The sequence below is a fragment of the Delphinapterus leucas genome, chromosome 11 (genome assembly GCF_059928025.1).
Source record: "Delphinapterus leucas isolate spDelLeu-1000000601 "Yukka" chromosome 11, BTC_Dleu_Yukka2, whole genome shotgun sequence".
NCBI lineage: Eukaryota > Metazoa > Chordata > Mammalia > Artiodactyla > Monodontidae > Delphinapterus > Delphinapterus leucas.
In genome coordinates, this window is record NC_143139.1 from 70,767,765 (window position 1) to 70,789,076 (window position 21,312).

The 21,312-nt window shown below is 36.0% G+C and overlaps 1 protein-coding gene across 1 annotated transcript in view; it reads right to left on the reverse strand.

Annotated features, from left to right (window-relative positions):
* Positions 1 to 12,958: 12,958 nt before the first annotated feature.
* The window catches only part of ZC3H11D (zinc finger CCCH-type containing 11D), a 31,401-nt gene continuing 23,047 nt past the window's right edge, over positions 12,959 to 21,312 (reverse strand). The window contains 6 exon segments of the mRNA XM_089921087.1: positions 12,959 to 13,175; positions 14,570 to 14,773; positions 15,025 to 15,129; positions 16,583 to 16,699; positions 18,049 to 18,156; positions 19,564 to 19,674. Of these exon segments, the coding sequence (XP_089777213.1) occupies positions 13,000 to 13,175; positions 14,570 to 14,773; positions 15,025 to 15,129; positions 16,583 to 16,699; positions 18,049 to 18,156; positions 19,564 to 19,674 (821 nt within the window). The 3' untranslated portion in view covers positions 12,959 to 12,999.

Genomic DNA, 21,312 nt, shown 5'->3' on the forward strand with positions numbered 1-21,312 from the left:
AATTGATCTCACAGGTGAATGAAGTAAAGACAAAATGAGAACTTCACTGTGGATGCAAATAATGAGTTACATTTATAGAACTTTGTAATCATGTGTGCCTGATTGGCTTTAATAGTTTTTTAGTCCATTTACCTCTTCAGGGTTTGGGGGCAATAAATTACAATGCATTTGTCTTGTATCCCTGTAAAAAATATAAACATTTATATATTTCTCTATTCCACAGAAAAAATGAGGCAGCAGTTTTGACACATAATAATGTCATTCTGTGGCATCATATTTTTAAATACCATTGTGAAGAAACATATCCTGATTGAATGTATTTTTAGCATTATAAATAGCAGTTTAACAGAAGGTAAAGCAGTACCTGGAAAAAGATATTCTGTGTCTCTGCCTCTGTATTTCTCACACAGACACACACACACACACACACACACACGCACCCCTTTTCAATTTGTTTATCAAAATAACTAAATTTCTCCAATAGATAATCACCCTCCCTCAAATTTAAATCTAGTATGTTACCTCCTGGTCGTTTACTTATCTGTATCAGTACCTACTCTATTTTCTAACAAAAATAGATACACCACCTATTTTACACAAGTCTGTGTGTTCCTTTCACTCATTTTCAAATAAATAAATATTCCTTTTTTCTCATTCTTTCCAGCAGATTCTAAAGTTTTATTACTTTTGCTGTGACCCTGCACTTTCTTCCTTTATGCACTATTTCTTTTCATTTTATTTCTTACATCTTCCTCTATTCCCTGTTGGAAGGAAGATTACCATCCCTGACTCAAGCACTCATGACCTACTGGACCCAACAGCTACAGCCGGTTTAAAGTAGGGCCTCAGGCGGTACTGTCACCTTTCTTAGGAGGCACGTATACCAAAGCTGCAGCCTGGCCCTTGAGAGGAATACCAGATCTGAACTGGGACAAGCTGGGCTGCTCTGTTCTCTACCCTAATGTGATTAATTGCTGCCAGCATGATTTCAGCAAGGGCATCCAGAGAAAAATATGCCCCAGAGTGTCCTTTGCTCCATCTGTCTTTAGGCTTTTATTTTCAAATACTATAGAAGCCCCCAAGCTACGTTATAGCTTCTATGGATCCTTACAAACTGAAATAAATTATTTTTTCTTTATATAAAATGTCTTCGATGAAAAGGTTATGCTTTGTTTTTATTCCTGAAGACTCCTACTGCTAGCATCAGTGAGTTAGAAATAAATGTTCTCAAACTGTCTTATTGTGGTTTCTACCTAGATGCATTTTCTGTTTGTGTGATACTGCTGACCTCTAGTGTTCAGAACACCAATATTTTCTTTAACTTCACCTGTGTTTAGTATTTTCGAACTTCATGGGTTTGGCTCTCCTTTTAGTGGAATCTGATAAAAATTCTAAGTTTAGTAATAAGTAAATGACTGTCTTTTTAATATAAGTACTGAATCTTAGAATTAAGATGTGGGGTCTTTTTAAAATATGAATTGTTAGAAGAGATGTAAACATTTTCAGTTGTCATCACAGGCATTCCCTTTGAAGCATCTCAAACTGAACATAATCCAAAACCAAACTCCTTATTCCTCTTACAGTCGCCAGCCTGCCATTTGTAAATCTTGGAGTTAACCTTGAATTCTCTACTTCCCTCATGAGAACCCATGAGAAATCCTATGGGTTCTACTGCTGAACACATCAGCATCCAGCCACTATTCACCCTCTTGCCACCGCCCTGTCCCAAGCCACACGCTCCCTCACTGGGATTATGGTGATAACCTTATAACTGGTCTCTCCCAGGCTATAGCTCTCCTCCTACATGGAGTCTGTTAGCTTTAGCAGCCACCGTGCTCCTTCAGAATAATGGAAGGCAGATCGTGGCATTCCTCTTCTCAGAACCTTCAGATGGCTTCCTGGGCTCTCAGAGAAAAGGCTGAAGTCTAGAGATGACAGCAAATGCCCATCTAACCTGCCTCCACAGCACACCTCTCTAACCCCATCGTTCACAACACTCCCTTTCCCTCTCTTTCCCTTCCATCCAGCCGCACTGGCTTCTTGGCTATTTCTTAAACAAAGACACTGACCAAGATGACCTGAAAGTTCTCCTCAGCTTGGCTAAAGTTTAGACAGTGTTCTTCCTGCCTCTAGGACTTTGACTTCCCTTTCCTAGTATTATTCACTTTGCAAAGCATCCAAATGAAAATGTGAACCCTCCATGACTGTTTTGTAACAACAAAGAAGAAAATTAGTGTTTACAAGACTGAACACAGAGGTTGAGAACATAGATTCTAGAATCAGGAAGACTTAGGTACAAAAAGGAGCATTACACTTATTGGCTATTGACTCGAGTTACTGAGAAATTTGGAATCACAGCATTCTCATTTATAAGGTGGAAAGGTAAAATTAATGCATATTTGAAAGAATAGTATGAGAATTAATAATATAATTATTAAGAATTATAATAATACATGTAATTCACTTAGCATATGCCTACCATGGAGTAAGCACTCTATAAAGTTTTGCTATTACTGTTGGTGTTATTGCTGTTATTATTTGCAGAATCACAATCAACATATAACACTTCAATAAAATATAACTTTTGCTAGAGATAAAAGTTATTCATTATAGTATTATGGATTTTATTATAATTTAATATTCAACTTTAGAAAAATACTAAGGCTTGTTAATTATTACATGCTCTAATCTGTTTTTCTCCTTAAAAAACATTTTGTTTCATTTTCTGATAGACTGTAATCTTGTTAAAGACGGAGATTGAGTCTCCATTTGATTCAGCATCCTTATCGCCTACTGTGTGTCAGCCATCGTTCTAGGCTCAGAGAAATCAATAATAAACTAAAAAGAAAAAGTCCTTACCTTCATGATGCCTTATTCTTAAGGATAAAAACTGGCAATAAACAAACAAACATACAATATGTATATTATATAGTTAGTGGGATATCACCAATACCTTGAATAGGAACTGGTTCAGAATAGGCAATTAATATGAATTAAATTTAATTTGATTATGTTAAATTATTTTATTATTACATAGAGAATATGCAGAGATGTGCTGGAGTGAGTGCTTTCCAGCTCAGGAGAGCCAGTTGTGTGCATTCCTTCCTAATTCTGTGTTCAGTGACTTCAATTTGGTAGCTTTAAATCAACCGTGGTGAGAGTTTTTACACTACAGAAATCACCAGTGCTACAGACTGAAGCTGTTTTTCCTTAGAATCAGTTGTCAAACATTTATCAGCAGACCACTCGATAAAGGCTGACAAAGTGTGGAATCTGAATTTTATGCACTTCTGAAAATAAGTAACCCTTAATATATCACATTAATACATTAACATATATTAATATAATAGCACATTAATATGTTAATGTTTCAGAGAGTCAAATTTACAAATTATATAACACAATGCTAGTCTGAAGATGATTCAAAAATATATACTTAGTTAAATGGAGCTATTTTCTCCCAATAATGAGTAACCATCTCTTGATTATTCAGGCCCATGCAAGAAGCAATAATGTGGATAACCCATAAAATCAACCAACTAACAAATGTTCTCTCTATAATTTTAAATATAGCTTTTTGATAAAACAATTTGCAATTTGAATAAGTATTTAGTATGATGAAAGCAATTTTATATCCTTTAAACATAACCCACTAGCTATGGAGGGAAAAAAGAAGCTTCTGGATGTCAGGAGGGAGCAAATTTGAAATTACTTCCCTGTGGAATGCAGAGCTATAGTGCCCTGGGCTAGAAATGTCCCGGGGCCACATGCCTGGGGAGTATAAATTATTAAATCATAATTTTAAAAAAACTAAAAAGGAATCTTTTAAAAATTCTCCTACAACTTATGACCTGGTATTTAATTTTTAATGGTATAATGTATCAAATTTATTTCATTCTTATTGTGTTTTATATATATATATACCTATTAAAATTGGATATAGATTTGTTTTTGAATCAAAAATATAAGAAAGGGAAACATTTCTGCATCCTTAGTTACCAGATCTCATAGGAAAGGAGCAAGTGAGTCTGAGAATTATCATTCTGTTCTCAAAAACAACTTCAAACTGTATTTCTAGCCTATGCTCCAGCAGAAATATACAGATTTTATTATACTAAGTTGCTGTTTAATATCAGGCAAAGTAAATATCAGATTAAGTCCTAAGAGTATGGTCACATTATTTCTATTATATTGATCAACAAGTAGTAGTAACCTGTCAGATAATTTCCAGTAATAAATGAGTATCATTTATTCAAAACCACCTCTATCCCAGACACAACTCTTAGCACTTCATATATTATCTCTAATGCCCATAACAACTCTATCAGGAAGGTGTTATTACAAATGAGGACATTTATGCACAGAGAGACTAAGTATTTCCTCCTAGGCCAAACGACTAGCAAAAGGTAAAGCCAGGAGCCCAAAAATGTCCTCTGGCTCCAAAGCTCATGTAAGTTTACTGAACTCCTTGGCAATTACCTACTCTTCTTGATAATCACCCTTAATTTGTTCTGTGGCAGTTTTTCCCTGGGGGAAAGAACATAAATATCAACTTGGCAATAGGGACAATTATCTTCACAAACACTACCATCCAAAGCCAACCCAAAGCAGATTGAATTGGAACCAGAAGTTCTCCCAGCCTACTGTGGATGATCTGTTCTGATTAGCTTGCAAATGGTACAAATTGTCCTGAGTTTATGCCAGGAGCAAAGTAGAAGTTGTGGCTTTTATTTTTTCAGGCAGTTTAAACTCCAATTTGTGACAAAATAATTGTAAGTAGGAAGAAACTGATTTCCAGGTCAAATGGCAGCCTCTGGTAAAAGGAGCCAAAATTCATTTTCAAAGGAAATGCTGTCTATAGAAAACTTTTCTTAAAGATAGCATAGATATGTCCTAAGATTAGAAGTGAAAACAAGCTATTTGGATCCCTCAAGTAAATCTAAGAGGATTTAGGTAAAAATGTATAATAGTCCTATTGTAAGATAAGAAGTTATTTACATCAAAGGAATAAAGGCTTTTAAATAAGAGAAATAAAACACAGCCCCTTAAGTGATAAATGCAAGAGGACTAGTGCCTAATTTTTATAAATGTGCCCTTGTTTATTTGGAAAGTATATTTAGGGGGTTCTTGTGACTTTAGGAGTGGAACATGCTTGCCTGTCCCTCTTCCAGCCTTCCTTCCTTTACCCAAATATTGGCAAGCATAGCAGTAAAGAGAGGTTTATCAAACTTTTCATTCAGTGGTACATTTCTAAATATTCTATGACTCATGTATACATTCAACAAGCAGTTTTTGTAGAGTTTAAGTTTTGCCTGTGCCATTGTGTTTGATTCATTTGAAATTTACTTCTTGTGTGATATTAGGGATCCATTGTCTTTTTTTTCTTTAGGGATACTCAATTTCCCAAAACATTTATTTAATAACCTCTTCTTTCTCTACTGATCTACAATACCATTTCTGCCATATGTCAGATTTACATAGATAGGTAGGTTGGTTTTCTAGGCTCTCTGTTCTCTTCGATTTTGCCTCAGATATCATAATAATGTCAATACTATGCTGTAGCAGATATAAAATATAGTTTTATAATATTAGATAGCTTTAGAGCAAATCGTGATATATGACAGGCAAAGCCCCACACTTTATTCTTTGTTGGTAGTATCTTGGTTATTCTTAAGCCTTCGGAATTTCATATTAGTTTCAGAATAAGCTTGTCAAGTTTCATGAAAAAAGCCTGTTAGGATTTTGATTGACATGATGTCATGACTAGGTCAATTTGCAGACAATTGACATTTTTTTAACATATTGTGTTTGTCTATCCATGATTATGGTATAGCATTTCATTTATTTTTTTTAGGTGTTGTTAGAAACTTTCATTAAAGTTTTATAGATTTATGCACAAAATTCTTGCCCATTCATGAGTCAGTTACTTAAAATAAGTTCCTTTCTCTTTACACACACACACACATACACACACACACACATACACCCTATTGGTCATGTTTCTCTGGAGAACCCTAATAAAAATTTTGGTACTGAGAGTGGCTCTATGGGAACATAACCTAAGGATAAGTTTTCTGAATTGGTTCTAGGGTTTCTGCCCTTGGATCTCTAATCTAACTAGTTTTAAAGGCACTAATTACTCTATTTCTAGCAGTAAAGCATTGATAATTAATGGTGTTATGTGGCAATAGAAATATGCAAAAATACCATTGGATACTCACAATCAAACACTTCTATGGGGCAAGGATCTAGGTAACCATGTATATGATACTTCTGATCATTTTTGTCAAACTAACAAATATAATGAGATGGGCTGGTTGCTCCTAATGTCACTGAACAAAATGAAAAAAGAAAAACAAAATGAACTCAGGAAATTGAATATTTAAAAACCAACCAAAAGGAACAAAGAGTACCACTCACCATCCAGTTATACTAAGGGTTAAATCTCAACCCACCGCAGTCACCCACTGACAGAGCATGCCCTGAGAGGAATTCAGGATGGAAAAAACAGGATGAGACATTCTGAGCTTTGGAATAAACAGACCCCTAGATAGTTAGATATATATCTCAGGAAGAACTTCAATAATCCCAGATTCTTGCATCTTCCCATACATAGAAAAGCAGTAAAATCATTTGTTCTTTGTGATTAGCAGTAATCTTTTACTAAGATACATGCATGATTGATTATGTTTTTTCTAGCCAAAAAATTCATATATATATACTGGCTTCTCCCCTACTTCTCCAGAGCTGGTTACTCAGAGGTACTAAGAAGCTATCTCCCAGGTGGTAGTCCTCAGTAAGACCCTGAATAAAACTTAAACTCACAACAGTCATGTACATTTTTCTTTACATTGACAAATTCCTAGCTCATACATCACATAGAAAGTGAAACCTGAAAATTTCTATGTCTGCCCTGAAAGAAGGCTCTTTATTTGTCATAGGCACAGGGTTGAGAATGCTGGAAAACAAACCTAAAATCTCATCCTGGAGTGACTGAATTACAATGCAAATTGAATTCACAGGCTCACAGGGTATTTACTGTTACAATTATGGCATTGATTGCGAAGGAACATCATCCTGGAAGTTGAAATAGGAACATATAGGAAGACTTGATGAAACTGGGAACCATGAGGAAGTATGCTACACTCCAAAGTAACTGCTTGAGTTTTCTAATTTATACAGACAAAAGTCCAAGGAATGTGTGTGGGAATGAATTTTAAAGATGTGGAATAATCACGGAAGGAACATAGAATTGGATCGAGCCAAATTTGTTGATATGGGCCCACTGAGCAGAGATTCTGCACTTAGGTGCAGCTTGGGAAATTAGAAAGTGTTCTAACTGGTTGATTGGTTGGTTGGTTTAAATATGGACTAAAAGGTAGTCCAGAGTGAGCAAATCCAGAGTGAGTCCAGACCTGCCTTGATTTATTGTAGAGGAAGGGATTTAAATGTTTAGAGAGATTGGAGTGTTAGAGTACGTTTGTCACTTAAAATCTACTCACCCACCCTGGAAGGGTCCCAGAGCCACCTTCGTGTCCTCCCAAAATTCATATGTTTTTTAAGGCCTAACCCCCAATGCCTCAGAATGTGACCTTATTTGGATATAAGGTCTATACAGAGGTAATCCAGTTAAAATGAGGTCATTTGAATGGGCCCTAATCCAACATGACTGTGTTCTTATAAAAGAATAAATATGAACACAGAAACACACATTAAGGGAAGATGATACGAAGAGACACAAGGAGAAAACAGTGATCTATAAGCCAAGAAGACAGTCCTGCAATAGATCCTTCAGAAAAAACCAGCCCACTGACACCTTGATTTCAGGCTTCTAGCCTCCAGATTTGTGAGACAATAAATTTCTGTTGAGTCACTCAGTTTGTGGTACTTTATTATAGCAGCCCTAGCTAACTAACATACTAAACACCCAATAAATGCTATTTTTATTATTATTTTTATTACTGTTGTATTTTGAAAAGAGTCGAATCATTGAACACCAGTGAAATTCATTGAAAGCTTTTGCATGTGCCAGATATGCAACTGCCCAACAGTGGCACTGTGGAATTGACGCTTAAATGCACTACTTGTGTGTTTAGGAGTCAGTAAGCATTGCATCTTGCTGGCTTCCAAATGTTTGGTTGTACACTTACCTTTGTCATCCCCTATCTTTTCTTATTTTGGGGTTTGTTATCTTCTTCCTTCCTGGTTACTGGTTTACCCCCATTTAAATCAAGTGCCCTTTCTCTAAATCACAAACATTAAAACAAGGTTGATTAATGCCACTGTCTGACTTGGTCCTTTAGACAAAGTTTATCATAATAAAAATGTACATTTATTCAGGAATTATACATGTACACATTCAGAAGAATCACATTCAAGCCTTCCTTTATATTTTCCTCTTTCCTCATTGATTCTTCAGCATTTGGCATGCAATGCAGATACACACTGAGAATCTGTACTTCAAGAAAGAGATCTTGAATTTCCTTCTTTGAACCCCTCCTTCTTCATCATTAGTTGAAAAGTTTTAGAAGGACACAGATCTGTCTGTTAAATGGAATTATAGGCTGTTTCCTATCACCTTCCATCTAGACATCTTTTCAGCTCAGCTCTTTTCTTACATCCCTCTCAAACTATCTTACCAAGATACTTTGCTGACACAGTTTTCATTTCTATCTGCTCTATCTGTAAAAAAAACAAAGAGGCTATAACCTCAAGTTTTTGCAAGTGTGGAGACAGAGCACCATTAGAAGCCAGAAACTAGGGTTTATTATTCCACAAGCTGGAATCACACCATATAAAATGTTTTAAAATAAAATATTTCTAAGAACCCTGATTGCCTCCCTTCCCCAATAAATATTGAACAAGAAGCTACCAATAACCACAAGATGCATGCAAATATAAAAACAGGGTGTTCTAAAGACTTAGTGAAGTTCTGAGCCTTCATAATCTCAGAAGTATAAGTGTTACAAACTTAGAAAAACATCATTTGAAAGGTTAATTACTTATATTGCTCTCATACTTTTTTTTTTAATTAGGGTATAGTTGTTATATTTGTAAACATTTATACTTCTGGAGTTTACTGAAGCCTTAAAAGCTCACTCTAGACTTTGTGGATACCATGTTATTAATTCACTTTTTCTTTTCCATTTACAAGTTCTTTTCTCCAGTATGATCATATAATTTTTATTTTCATGGTAGGAAAATGTTTATTTTTCAGTTTTGAATGTAGCACATTTCAGCAGATAGATTTTGTAGTTGTCAGTTAAAAGACATTGTTCAGCAACTTCCCTGAATAATAAACCAATCTTTGTCTCTTTCTACAACACACTGAAGTGTATTTCTATTAGAATTCCTCTGATACTTACCACCAAACTGTAATCCTGGGACTTCATTGAATTTGTTTACATTTTATCTGTAACTATCACGGACGCCCAGCTTAAAATCTAGGTAAAGAAAGAAAATGTGAGGTTTCTTCCTTAAAGAATATTGCAAAATAGAAATCAAAGGCACAGTTTTACTCCTCAATCTGTGCAATCTTAGTTTACAATTAAAGAATGATTTTAATTGTCAAACTTTTAAATTTTATTAAATGTTTGTGGCAATGCATTGAATGAATTCCAGACCTATATAAATACACAGGCAGCTGTTTGTAATTTGCATTTTTATCAGTTTTGAAAGAGCACAATGTACTTCCTGCATCTTATTTTCAGAATTTGCAATTATCATATTTGGCTATCCAGTATACAGTATGGACTACTTGAGTATCTCATTCTTGGAATTTTCATTTTGATTGTAAACCAGATGATCTCTGGCACTTTTCTCTTTTCTCATTTTTCAACCTCCAGGTTTACTTCCTCCCATTTCTTCTTGGCTCTAATAATAAAGTAGAAAAAATATTTCAATTATTTTCTTTTTCAGCGTTTTTCAGGGTACCAAAAATTTGCATTTCTTTTGCTAATCAGTTACCATAAATCTAAAGACAAAACAAAAACTAAGCTTATTGTTCTAATTCATAAATTTTCAGAATGCCATTCAAACTAATTCCACTTCTTTCTGAAGCTCGCTCGCTGTGATTTGAATTTCGATGGAGGGGTGGAGAGGAATGGAAATAATACTACAGTATGTAGAAGGCTGCACCATGGGGCACCCAGAATGAACAGAATGAATGTCCCCTCCTCTGGAGAAAGGCACCTCCAGTCACACCAGCTGTATGTCTATCAGAAAGGACAAGTGGCCTCAAGGAAAGGCTGACAATGACATCTCTAACTGCCTTCAGCTCCTTTCCTCGATTCCTGCAGACACATTTTCCTCTTCTATTGCATTAGCCTCATAGCAGCCAACATTGTCCCAAAGACTCCTCTCACCCAGTTACACTTCTGAGGCCTTGGCTCCAGATATTCCTTAGAGGAGTAGACTAGTGGCTCTCTCTAGCAGTCCACCTGTCCCCTGGGAAACACTGAAATCTCTCCTTTGTGCCCTAGCAGGAAGTGCAGGGGAGGAAACACAAGCTACTCTTTCTCTCCCTATTCTGGTGATGACAACAACAACTGGAAAGGATAAGAGTTTAGGGGTGGGCTTCCCTGGTGGCGCAGTGGTTGAGAGTTCGCCTGCCGGTGCAGGGGACACGGGTTCATGCCCCAGTCCGGGAAGATCCCACATGCCGCGAAGCAGCTGGGCCCGTGAGCCATGGCCGCTGAGCCTGTGCGTCCGGAGCCTGTGCTCCGCAACGAGAGAGGCCACAACAGTGAGAGACCCGCATACCGCAAAAAAAAAAAGAAAAGAAAAGAAAATTTGCATATAAACTTAGTCCCATTCAGTGCTTTCTTAGCTACTTCACATGTATATGTCAATCACATTCAGATTTGAAATTCTGAGGGTTTTTCTCCCTCCCCTACCTTCCTGCTGCTTATCCTAATTTCTAGGGTTGGGACTGGGGAGGATGGTTGCTGCTGTGTGACAGGTAGGAAAAGAATGTCCTCTCAACAATCTTGGGTTTCAACAAGGTCTGGGTCCTGTGCTGATGAACAGTGGCCCAGATAACATAGTCTAATGTTTCTCAGGCTTTAATGTGTATCCTAATCACCTGAGGATCTTGTTAAAATGCAGATAATGATTCAGTAGGTCTGAGATGGAGATTCCACACTCCTAACAAGCTCCCAGGTGATATCACTGCTGGTGGCCCCCAGACCATACTTCACGTAACAGGGGTTTGATCAGTGGATGATGGCTTGGTTTCTAATCGACTTCCTGGCACAGCAAACAGTTGAGTTTCCAGCTGAGTCCTCCCCGGAATAGCACCCAACCACAAAGGCATCTTTTTGATGCTATCCCTTTAGGCCTAGCCAGAAGACTTTGTGTAGACCTGCTGGTCCTCTCTCCCAGGAACTCACTCTCACTTGAAACTCACAGGGTTATGTGATGCCCTCCCAATCAACGTGCCTCAACGAGACGTGCCTCAACGAGACGTGCCTCGTCCCCCCCACAACCCCACCACCAGATGGCGTTGAGAAACTCTCTCCAAAGCTTCCCCCCTAGATTGCATCTGGGAAGTACAATGCAGAGCCTCTTTATACTCAGATTCTTAAAAGTTCCAGAGGAATTCTATCATAGACCTTTCTATCCCTGGGCCCTGGCATAGCTGGAGGTGGTGGGAGAAGGGGAGGAGGGAACTAGTACTGTGTAAGTGGCTTCACAGTTTCTGCTCTCCTGCTGTCTCACCATACCCTCCTCCTTACTCTTCAGATTGAAAGAAAAGAGCAGTTTTGTTGGCTCACATCCCCTGTCACATCCCTTTTCCTGTGGCATATGTGGATGGTACATGCTTCATACTCTCAAGTGACCCCTCCTTCCTCCAAATCCTTTAGTGATTCATGTTTCACTGTGTGGGATGGGAGGGGAGAAGGCTGCAGCAATACAAGAGTAGTCACTGGGACAGGGGCAGGGGGGTGAGAAGCACATCCTTTAATACTTCAAATAACATTCCACCCACAAGGAAACCGTGGGAGAAAAAGATGTGACTTGACAATTGGTAGTTTTATCTAGGATTTTCATTGCCTTTTCACCTCCTTCCCCCCAAAATTAAGTGCAACCCACATGAAGTGAAGAGGAAATATAATCAATTAAATAGTGCCACAGCAGAGTTTTCTTGCAGTACAATATGATTTGGGAAGAGATGGGAAAAAAGAAAACAACTGACTCCGGTATAAATATATATACAGGTCTGAATACTGCATCACAGTTATAGTCAAGAGTTTATAGGGAAATACTGCTTTAGAAGATCTTAGCTGTTTATTTTGGAAAGTGTACAGTTTCTAGTCTGGATGTGTTCTGATTCATTCTGGGAACCTCTCATATAAGAGTTGATGGATTTCAGATGATTCTGAAAGTTCTAGGCTACTGATTTAGGTAGGAACTCCCTATCTAGGTCTTTTTCTGAAAGGTTCAGTTTTCCAAGAAATAACTGAAACCATTTTATCCTGTATGGTTTTCCAAACCCACTGAGCCAGCCCCAGAATAAGCTGGGAGAAGACAACAAGCATTTTAGTATAAGAACCGGATCCCAAACCTGAGGCCAGATCTGCTACAAACCTTTACACTGAGGAGGTTCCTGGAATCCCTACACCCTCCCAGAGCACAGAGCACAAGGCGGAGACCATAGTCACTTTGAACCTCCCAGCCTAGAAACTACGTCTTAGATGCTTTGTCAGCCAGCACCAGCCAATATGTGTCCATGGTGGATATAGTAGGGCTTTAATATTTTGTGTCAAAATATGGATTTATATATTGCTTTGTAGTTCAACAAAGAATGCATCTTATATTACATAACTGCTGAAACTGCTATGCTTCTAAGGAGAGAAATATATCAAAAGATTTCTGATAAAATAAAAATAGACAAAGGAAAACACAATAAAAAAGTAAAATTAAATTGCTAGTAGAGAAGATATCTACTAAACTCCAAGTAATTATGTTCAGGTATATGGTGAAAACTTTCTAAATTTTCTAAAATATGTTCCTTGAGCTTAAAAACTTGTCATTTATTTTCAGAATTGTATGATACATTAAAATCACTAGTAAATATTTACCTGAATATATCTTTTCAGTTTTTGAATATGTTTTTGAAAAAGGAATTCTTTTTTGCCAGGCTGAACCATTATATGATGTTGACATATATTTATCTGAGAGAAAAAGGAAACAGGAATTAAATATTTTATAATGTTAAAATCATATTCCAGGAGCATTTCAAAGTTATAAATATCTCAGAGGTGAAGCTATTCTCTAATAATTCATTTTACCATTTCAAGGCTAAGGCATCAGGGATACAAGTGAGCTTATTAAAACCATTTAAGTTATCAATGAACACAGTTATACATCTCTTAATTGACTGTTCAGTTCCTCAAATAAGGCTTGCTCCCACGAGGCTAAGCTAGAGAAGAGTATGATATGTGTATGTAATCAAAATGTTTCATTGCCTGGCTTTACCATGATTTTACATAAAATTCTGTTAACATTTGCAGAGCTAAAGAAAGGAAGGAAGGAAGGTAGGTAGGTAGGTAGGTGAGGCCACCTTAACACAAATCTAGACTGTGGCATCAAACTGTTCTGGTAGTTACTGTATTCTTCACAGCTAACCACTCACAGTAAAATTATAATAAAATTAATAATAAAATAATAGTAGTAAATAAAATTAAAAGTCTGTTTCACTTAAGAATATCCTTATTTTTATATATAAATCCATACATCATTCCATTCTAAAACAAATAGAAGAAAATAATTTAAGAGCTAACTTATATTTAAATTGTAAAAGGAGGACCTAAGAGAGACATAGAGTTTTCACTTATGTTTCAGAAAGTACACAACATTCAGAACTCTACTAACTAGACTATGCACACAGGAGAATACAAACATGAAATTACAGGGAATTGAGTGACCTTTTGTTAAGTTGAGAAGACAAACCCAACTTTAAAAGAGCCAAATTCATCTGAGAGAGGGGAAAAAAAAAAGAGAGATTTGGTTCCCTCCTCCCTTGTGTCCTTGTACTTCCTGAGAAATACTATGACTTTGCCTATTACATGATGAAATGATTTAGAAGCAATCTGGGCATGGGTGGGAGAGATGAGAGGTTGTCAAAAATATTGCAGTTAACCCCCAAACTAACCCTTTCAGAAAGTAATCACGAAGGCCTAAAGAAAAACCACAGAACTAGACAGAAAGTGATAATTGAACAATGCAGTCAGTGGAACAAGAAAATGTCAACCATTCAAAAACAATCCTCAAGAGTGAAATAAAGTTATCCAGGGGGAACAAAGTGCAGTGCTCTGAGACAAAATTCTAGAGAGGGTCATGTCAAGCCATCTGCATCCAACATGTTTTCTCCAATATCCTTTAAATCACGTGCACTCCTGCACATGGACAAAAATCCTCTTACTAGTTTTCTAAGATGTTATGGTGGTGATTGCCTGGAAAAAGAAGGGGGTGGATAGCAATTAAGATTAGTTGGACCATCAGGAAATTCCATGGGAATGCAAACCACAGACATGAGTAAAGAGCCTATATAAGTGTAGAACTCCACCTGAACAGAGGTTGAATTTGGGTTCCTTGTTAACATCAACTTTATTGTAGGACCCGTTTGTGGGCCTGCTGCGGGGAGGTGCATTCATTGAGACAGTTCTGACAGCATCTCTCTGACCATGGATATAGGAGTCATTCTCAGAGTTTCTGTTTTTATTATTGCGATGGTAACTCATTTTATTTTTGGGATTTGGAGCCTGTACTGCTATAAAAGAAAGGGGGAAGAGAGTGAGGGATAAAACAAGCTGGTTTCACACCCGTAAATAACATATTGCACTTTAAATGTTTGATAGCACAATGGAATATAATGTAAGCTAAAAGAACTAAGTTTATAAGAATTGGGCTGACATCTAAAATAACATGTTGCATGACAATGACTTGTTTTTCTGCTAGAAAATATTATTTAATCTCTTTTCAAATTACAATTTAGGAATATCAAATACATAGACACTTTACCTCTCTGCATTTCTGGGCCAGGAAAGTTCTTTGGTTCATCATAAATCCATTTTCTTTTTTTCAGGCCTTTAAAATGAGGCTTCCTCACTGGCTGGACATCATTTACTTAAAGAAGATACAAAGTTTTACAGTTTTTAAAGAGACACTTTCATCTGAAAATTACTGTAGGTGATAATTACATATCTGTGCACTCACATGTAAAGCAAGAGAAAAAAATAATTGTACCACCCCAATACTTTACTTTCTAGAACAAAGGGTGATTTAATTTTAAGTACCAAAAAAATCTATCTTGGAAATTGATTGATGAGAAAACTTTCAATAAGTAACATTCCTTTGGAGAAAAATGCTTTTCTCCAAAGGAATGTGTGGATCTTTTTAGGTTTAAAAGAACATAAAATTACAATCCAAATATAGTTATATATCTCGTTATAATGTTATTTTTAAGTAGTTTTAAAATAGTTATTTTGAACATAAATCTTTTTGTACTTTTTAAGCCTAAACTACTACTTCTTAAGAAGTTGCATTAGTGTAAAATACTTTAATGACTATTACCTTACTGTTTTAAGATCTTAAGAAGTTGGGGGTATAGATAGTTTGGTGAAACAAGCCTCAATAATCAGAATTTGTAAGTGCTAATATCACTAAGTTATTCACTTCTTGCTTGCATGTTTTTACATGGAAAATTTTATGTGCATGCTCAATTTTCCAGGAATTTCTAAGGTACATTTCTCCAGAGTATCTTAAAACGATCTAGTAAAGAGGAGCATTTTTTATTATTTCTCTGTGTGGAGATCCTAAACATTCACAAGTAACTACTACACAGAGAAAATGAACATCAAATTCACTAGGTAGATTACATTAGCTCTCTACAGTGGGCTGATTAATCTCTCTTTGCCCTAGCTCTCATCTTCAGCTTCAGCAGTAAACCTTCAGTGAAGCTCTGATTCACCACCTCCTCTCCAAACATCATGCTCCACCCTTACTCTCATGCTCCCACTCCTAGAACTTGGAAACCATATTTTTCACAAGTGTCACTAAACTAAGCTGCTCTGAGGTAAACCATCACGGTTCCCTTTGTTTCCCAGCTGGGGCTGAAGAATATTACAGGGGTTCAATAAATGAAATAAGGAAAAGGAAGGAAGGAGGGAGGGAAACAGGAAGATTCATGAGTCTTAATTGTATCAAGAGAAGAAGCTCCAAGTACTAAATAGCAAGGAGAAGCGCAATCAAGAAAAATAATCTGAAACATAATAAAAATTTGTCAGCGTATCCCAGCACGGGTTAAATTTTAAATGTACTAATGAAGCTTCAGAGAACGTAGTATATTATTAACTTTAATATCTAAACTAAACTAGTGGGAAAGTGTATAATTTACTAGGACCTACATCACAATTCATTGTCAATTAGAAGAATATTGTGTCTTTAATTCTTAATCCTGAATAGTTTTCAAACCATCCTTTTTTCTTTCCTTTTTAAAATTCTACTGCAAATAAGCAAAATAAATCCACGATAAGGCAAATATATCTAAGGCCAAAAAGTGATAGAGCTGATGTCTCACTTGAAGAAGGGTCCTCTCTGCACTTCATACTGATATTCTCAGTAGCATTTAATACATGCATTGTAGGTACTAGTCGGGTAGTTAGGGAACGCTTTGGTTGAGGACTGTCCTTGTTATCTTTTAAAGCAAATTAAGAAAATAGAATGTCACTATTAGTAAAAAGAAGTGTTTCCATTGGTATTTCACTTTGCAAGCATTATATGATGGGCATACCTATTTAAAATATATATACGTATATTAATTTTTAGAACCCACCACTGAAATTCCCTAATTACCACATTGAGTCCCCCAAATTTGTCACTAACAAAACATTAAAAATTCAGAAATAACAGCCATTATCTTCAATATGTAAATTATATATTTGTGGCAATATTTTTAATACCTCTGTATAAAAAAATAAAATACAAAAAAATAAAAGGTTATCAATTTTACATCAAGTGTGCCAGTTTAAACCAAGGATGAAGAAATATCTGTAACAGTCGTCATTTGTTCTAAGCTTTGGAGCAGGGCCATCCAATAGAGTTTTCTACAGTGATGGAAACATTCTAAATCTGTGCTGTCTGAAATGATAGCCACTGGTCACATGTGGATATTGAGCACTTGTAATATGGCTGGTGCAACTGATGAGCTGAATTTTAAAATTTTATTTAATTTTAATTAACTTAAACAGCCACACGTGAATGGTGGCTATGGTTATTAGTGTAGTTAGAGGTGTGTGTTTTTTGATGGATTGAGCAAAAGAGAGGAAACAAGATTTACATATAATTTTCCATATGGAGAATTTGATCACAAGCGTCTTCCTGTTCTTGAGAATATTTATTTAATGGTGGGGAAAACAGTAGATGTAATTGGTTAATATTTAGATGGAGAACATGTAAAGTTCTCTAATTACAGGACAGCTGTACTGCCTGTGACTGAGAGAGCTGCCCAGCAGAGGTCCCAGCTGGGGGATTCTAAGCACAATAAAGGCAGCATAACACTATAGAGGGTGTATTTTATTATCATATCTCTGGATTATTCACAGACCATAATTAGTAATAATCATAAAGTGGGGAAGTCAGCGTGAGAATTGATACTCTTCTCAGTATATATATCTTCACAAATCTTTCTAAGAAAATTCAATCACACTGAATATTGGAAGATGAAAAAAAAAAAAAACAACTAAAGAGGACTGGGTATTACCATTTAAGGGGACCAATAACTTTAGAGCTAGCAAGACTCCTAGAAATTATGTAGTCCAACAGGCTAATTTTTCAGATAAGGAAACTGAAGCTAAAAAAAAGATGAAGCCCCACAGACAAATAATTAGGGATAGAGCCAGGACTGGAAACTTAGGGCTTCTGACTCCTCTCTAGTGTATTTTGTGTATATTTTTATTTATAACCTTGCCTCTACAACAATCATGCTTTATATTTAACTTGTCTATACAAATTACAAATGGATCAAAATATAGACTGGCTCATTACCTTTAGCATTTGAATATTTCGACATCGTGATTTCTTTCTCTTCAGTTAAAGCTTCATTTTCATCTACTCCAAGAAATATGATCCTCTGTGGAATGTAGCAGTCACCTCCTATGACAATAACTTACTGTCAGTGGCAATGATGGCAGAAAATTGTACAAAACTATCTTTTAATACAGGATAATCCTCCCCTAAAATACCCCTTTTGCACAGTTTTATGTAAATACTTCTCAGTGATACCATCACCATCTCTATACATATCATATATGTTTCGATTAATACATGTGTATATATATATATGTGTGTGTGTGTGAAAATACAGTATGTACACTTACAGATAATTGGAAGAAAATTCACACAGTCAACACAATTTTCCATATAACAATCTTTACCACATTTTAGAGATACTCAGAGTAAATATAATTTATCTTCCACACAATATCTTCAGATATATGAAAGCAGTTTTTATGTTCCTTAAAGATCTTCTATATTCCAGGATAAATATTCATAGTTGCTTTAAATATTACTTAACTACTTAATTTCAGATCCTTGACCATACAAGTTACCCTTTCTTAACATAAAATATTTGTTTCAAGTAACCTTGTTTAAAAATGATGCCCAACTTCCCTGGTGGCGCAGTGGTTGAGAGTCTGCCTGCCGATGCAGGGGACACGGGTTCGTGCCCTGGTCCGGGAAGATCCCGCATGCCGCGGAGCGGCTGGGCCCGTGAGCCATGGCCGCTGAGCCTGCGCATCCGGAGCCTGTGCTCCGCAACGGGAGAGGCCACAACAGTGAGAGGCCCTCATACCGCAAAAAAAAAAAAAAAAAAAAATGATGCCCAAATGTGGACTACCCTGTGAAGAAATCAGTGGAACTAGTATAATAATAGATGACATTTATGGAGCATCATTCTATAAGTTATACACTCTACTGAGTATTTTAAATGACTTATCACATTTAATTATTTTCCTATACTACTCCTAATAATTCAATGTAAGTTTACCTTAGCTATTCGGTAGCTGACACATGTTACTGAATTATATTGAAACCTTGTGGCCAACAAAAACATTTTTTTTTCCTTACAATATATATCATGTCAGGTCTTTCCCAGCTTGAAGAGAACCTACCGGTAATGTCTTGGACTTAAATACAAGAGATTTTGTTTATCACAGTTTGGGTTTACCTTGTTAAATCTGGCTCATTGTTCCAGCATATTAACTTCCAGTCATCTGTAAATTTTATAAACGCGTCTCTATACATCTAGTCATTCAATTGTTTAAACGTAAAATCATTTATTCTACAAATATTTACGGAGTGCACATCATGTGCCAGACATTCTACTAGAGATTCGTCCAGAGCAATTGATTATACACAATTCCTGACCTCAAGGAGTTTATCCAAAGCCAATGAAAATGCTAAAAAGATGTTGATGAAACAAATCAGTTATGAGAGAGAAAATTCAGACTCATTTATTATATGGTGACATACTCAGAATCAATCAGTAATAAACTAATTCACCTCCATTTTCAAAAGCAGCAGTATCAGTCCTTGGTTTCCTATCCAGTGATGCTTTTATCTCACCTTGCCTTTCAAATAGGCTGAATTTTGTTGGAACTGTCAGACTGTCCCCTAGGAAAAAAAAAAAAATCACTCCAGGAACCATTAGGCGTTTACCTAAGTTTATTATAGAATTTATGATGACAGTAAAAAGCCTAAAAGTTAATGGAAATATTGTTTGCACAGTGATTTGATGAACAATAAATTTATAATTATACAAATTTTAAGCCAATTTATAATTAGGAGGAAAGCAGAAGGCAAGTTTATTTTCCTCTGTGGATAATGTATCAAGTGGCAGTTTAAAAAGTTAAGCAATCTAACTCTATAGTGTATGTATATTTAGTTTATTTGATGTGCTTTTCATATAATGAATTTTGTAATATTTGTTTTGTTTTCATCTACTAACCATGAACAAAGTAAAAAGTATTAGGGTCAACTACTGATTAAAAAATGCTAATTATACTGATAATTAATTCTCACCATTTCCTTATACATCTCTAGCTAATTTTCTCTGAAAATAAAATATTAAAAGGAGAATAAAAGAGCTATGACAATCTGATACAACTCGTGATTCTGGACTGGATTCTAAACCAGGGAAAAAACTTCATTTTGTTATAAAGGACATTGATGGCACAATTGGTGAAATTTTTTTAAAAAAGTCTTTAAATAATATTGAATCAGTAGTAATTTCCTGATGTTAATATTTATACTGCATTTGGGTGAGAGTTATGTAGGGGCATCATGCCTGCAACTAACTCTCAAACAGTTTGAAAAAAATAACAACAATGTGTGTGTTGAGAGAGAGAGGGAGAGTGAAAAATCAAATGTGTAAAATGCTAACATTTGGGGAAATCTGGGTAAAGGATATTCATTAGTTAACTGAAATTATTTAAAAATAAAAAGCTTTTTAAAACCATAATATGAAGCAAAAATGCATACAATTGTCTTTAAAATCTGCCATTTTTAATATTCATTGCTAATGTGTTTGTTTTTGTTTTGTTCTTGTTTTAATTTTTCTTGTCTCCATAATTCAAGAAATCTGTCCTTCACTAGATGGCTCCCATTTATCAGCTAGGTCTCTTCGATTGTTCTACCATCTGATGGCATGTTGCTGCCACCTACTGCCATATGTTTAAATAGTTTGCCACACACATGTACTTGCAAGACAGGCACTCTACTTTTTATCCTATGCTCATATTGATCCTGGGAGACTTTGCCAACTATCTCTTTTTTTTTTTTTTTTTTAAGAGGAGAAAAGGATTCAGATCTCTCCTACTCCTGCAAAACTTGTTTTTCAGCTCATCCCAGGGGCAAGAAATCTACTTAAACTCATGGAATCCATGGATTTTTTTCTCTGAGTTCCTTTTCTTTTTTTATTTAATTTATTTTTTTATACAGCAGATACTTATTACTCATCAATTTTATACACATCAGTGTATACATGTCAATACCAATCGCCCAATTCAGCACACCACCACACCCACCCATCCATGGCTTCCCTCCCTTGGTGTCCATACGTTTGTTCTCTACATCTGTGTCTCAATTTCTGCCCTGCAAACCGGTTCATCTGTACCATTTTTCTAGGTTCCACATATATGCGTTAATATATGATTTTTGTTTTTCTCTTTCTGACTTACTTCACTCTGTATGACAGTCTCTAGATCCATCCACATCTCAACAAGTGACCCAATATCATTCCTATTTATGGCT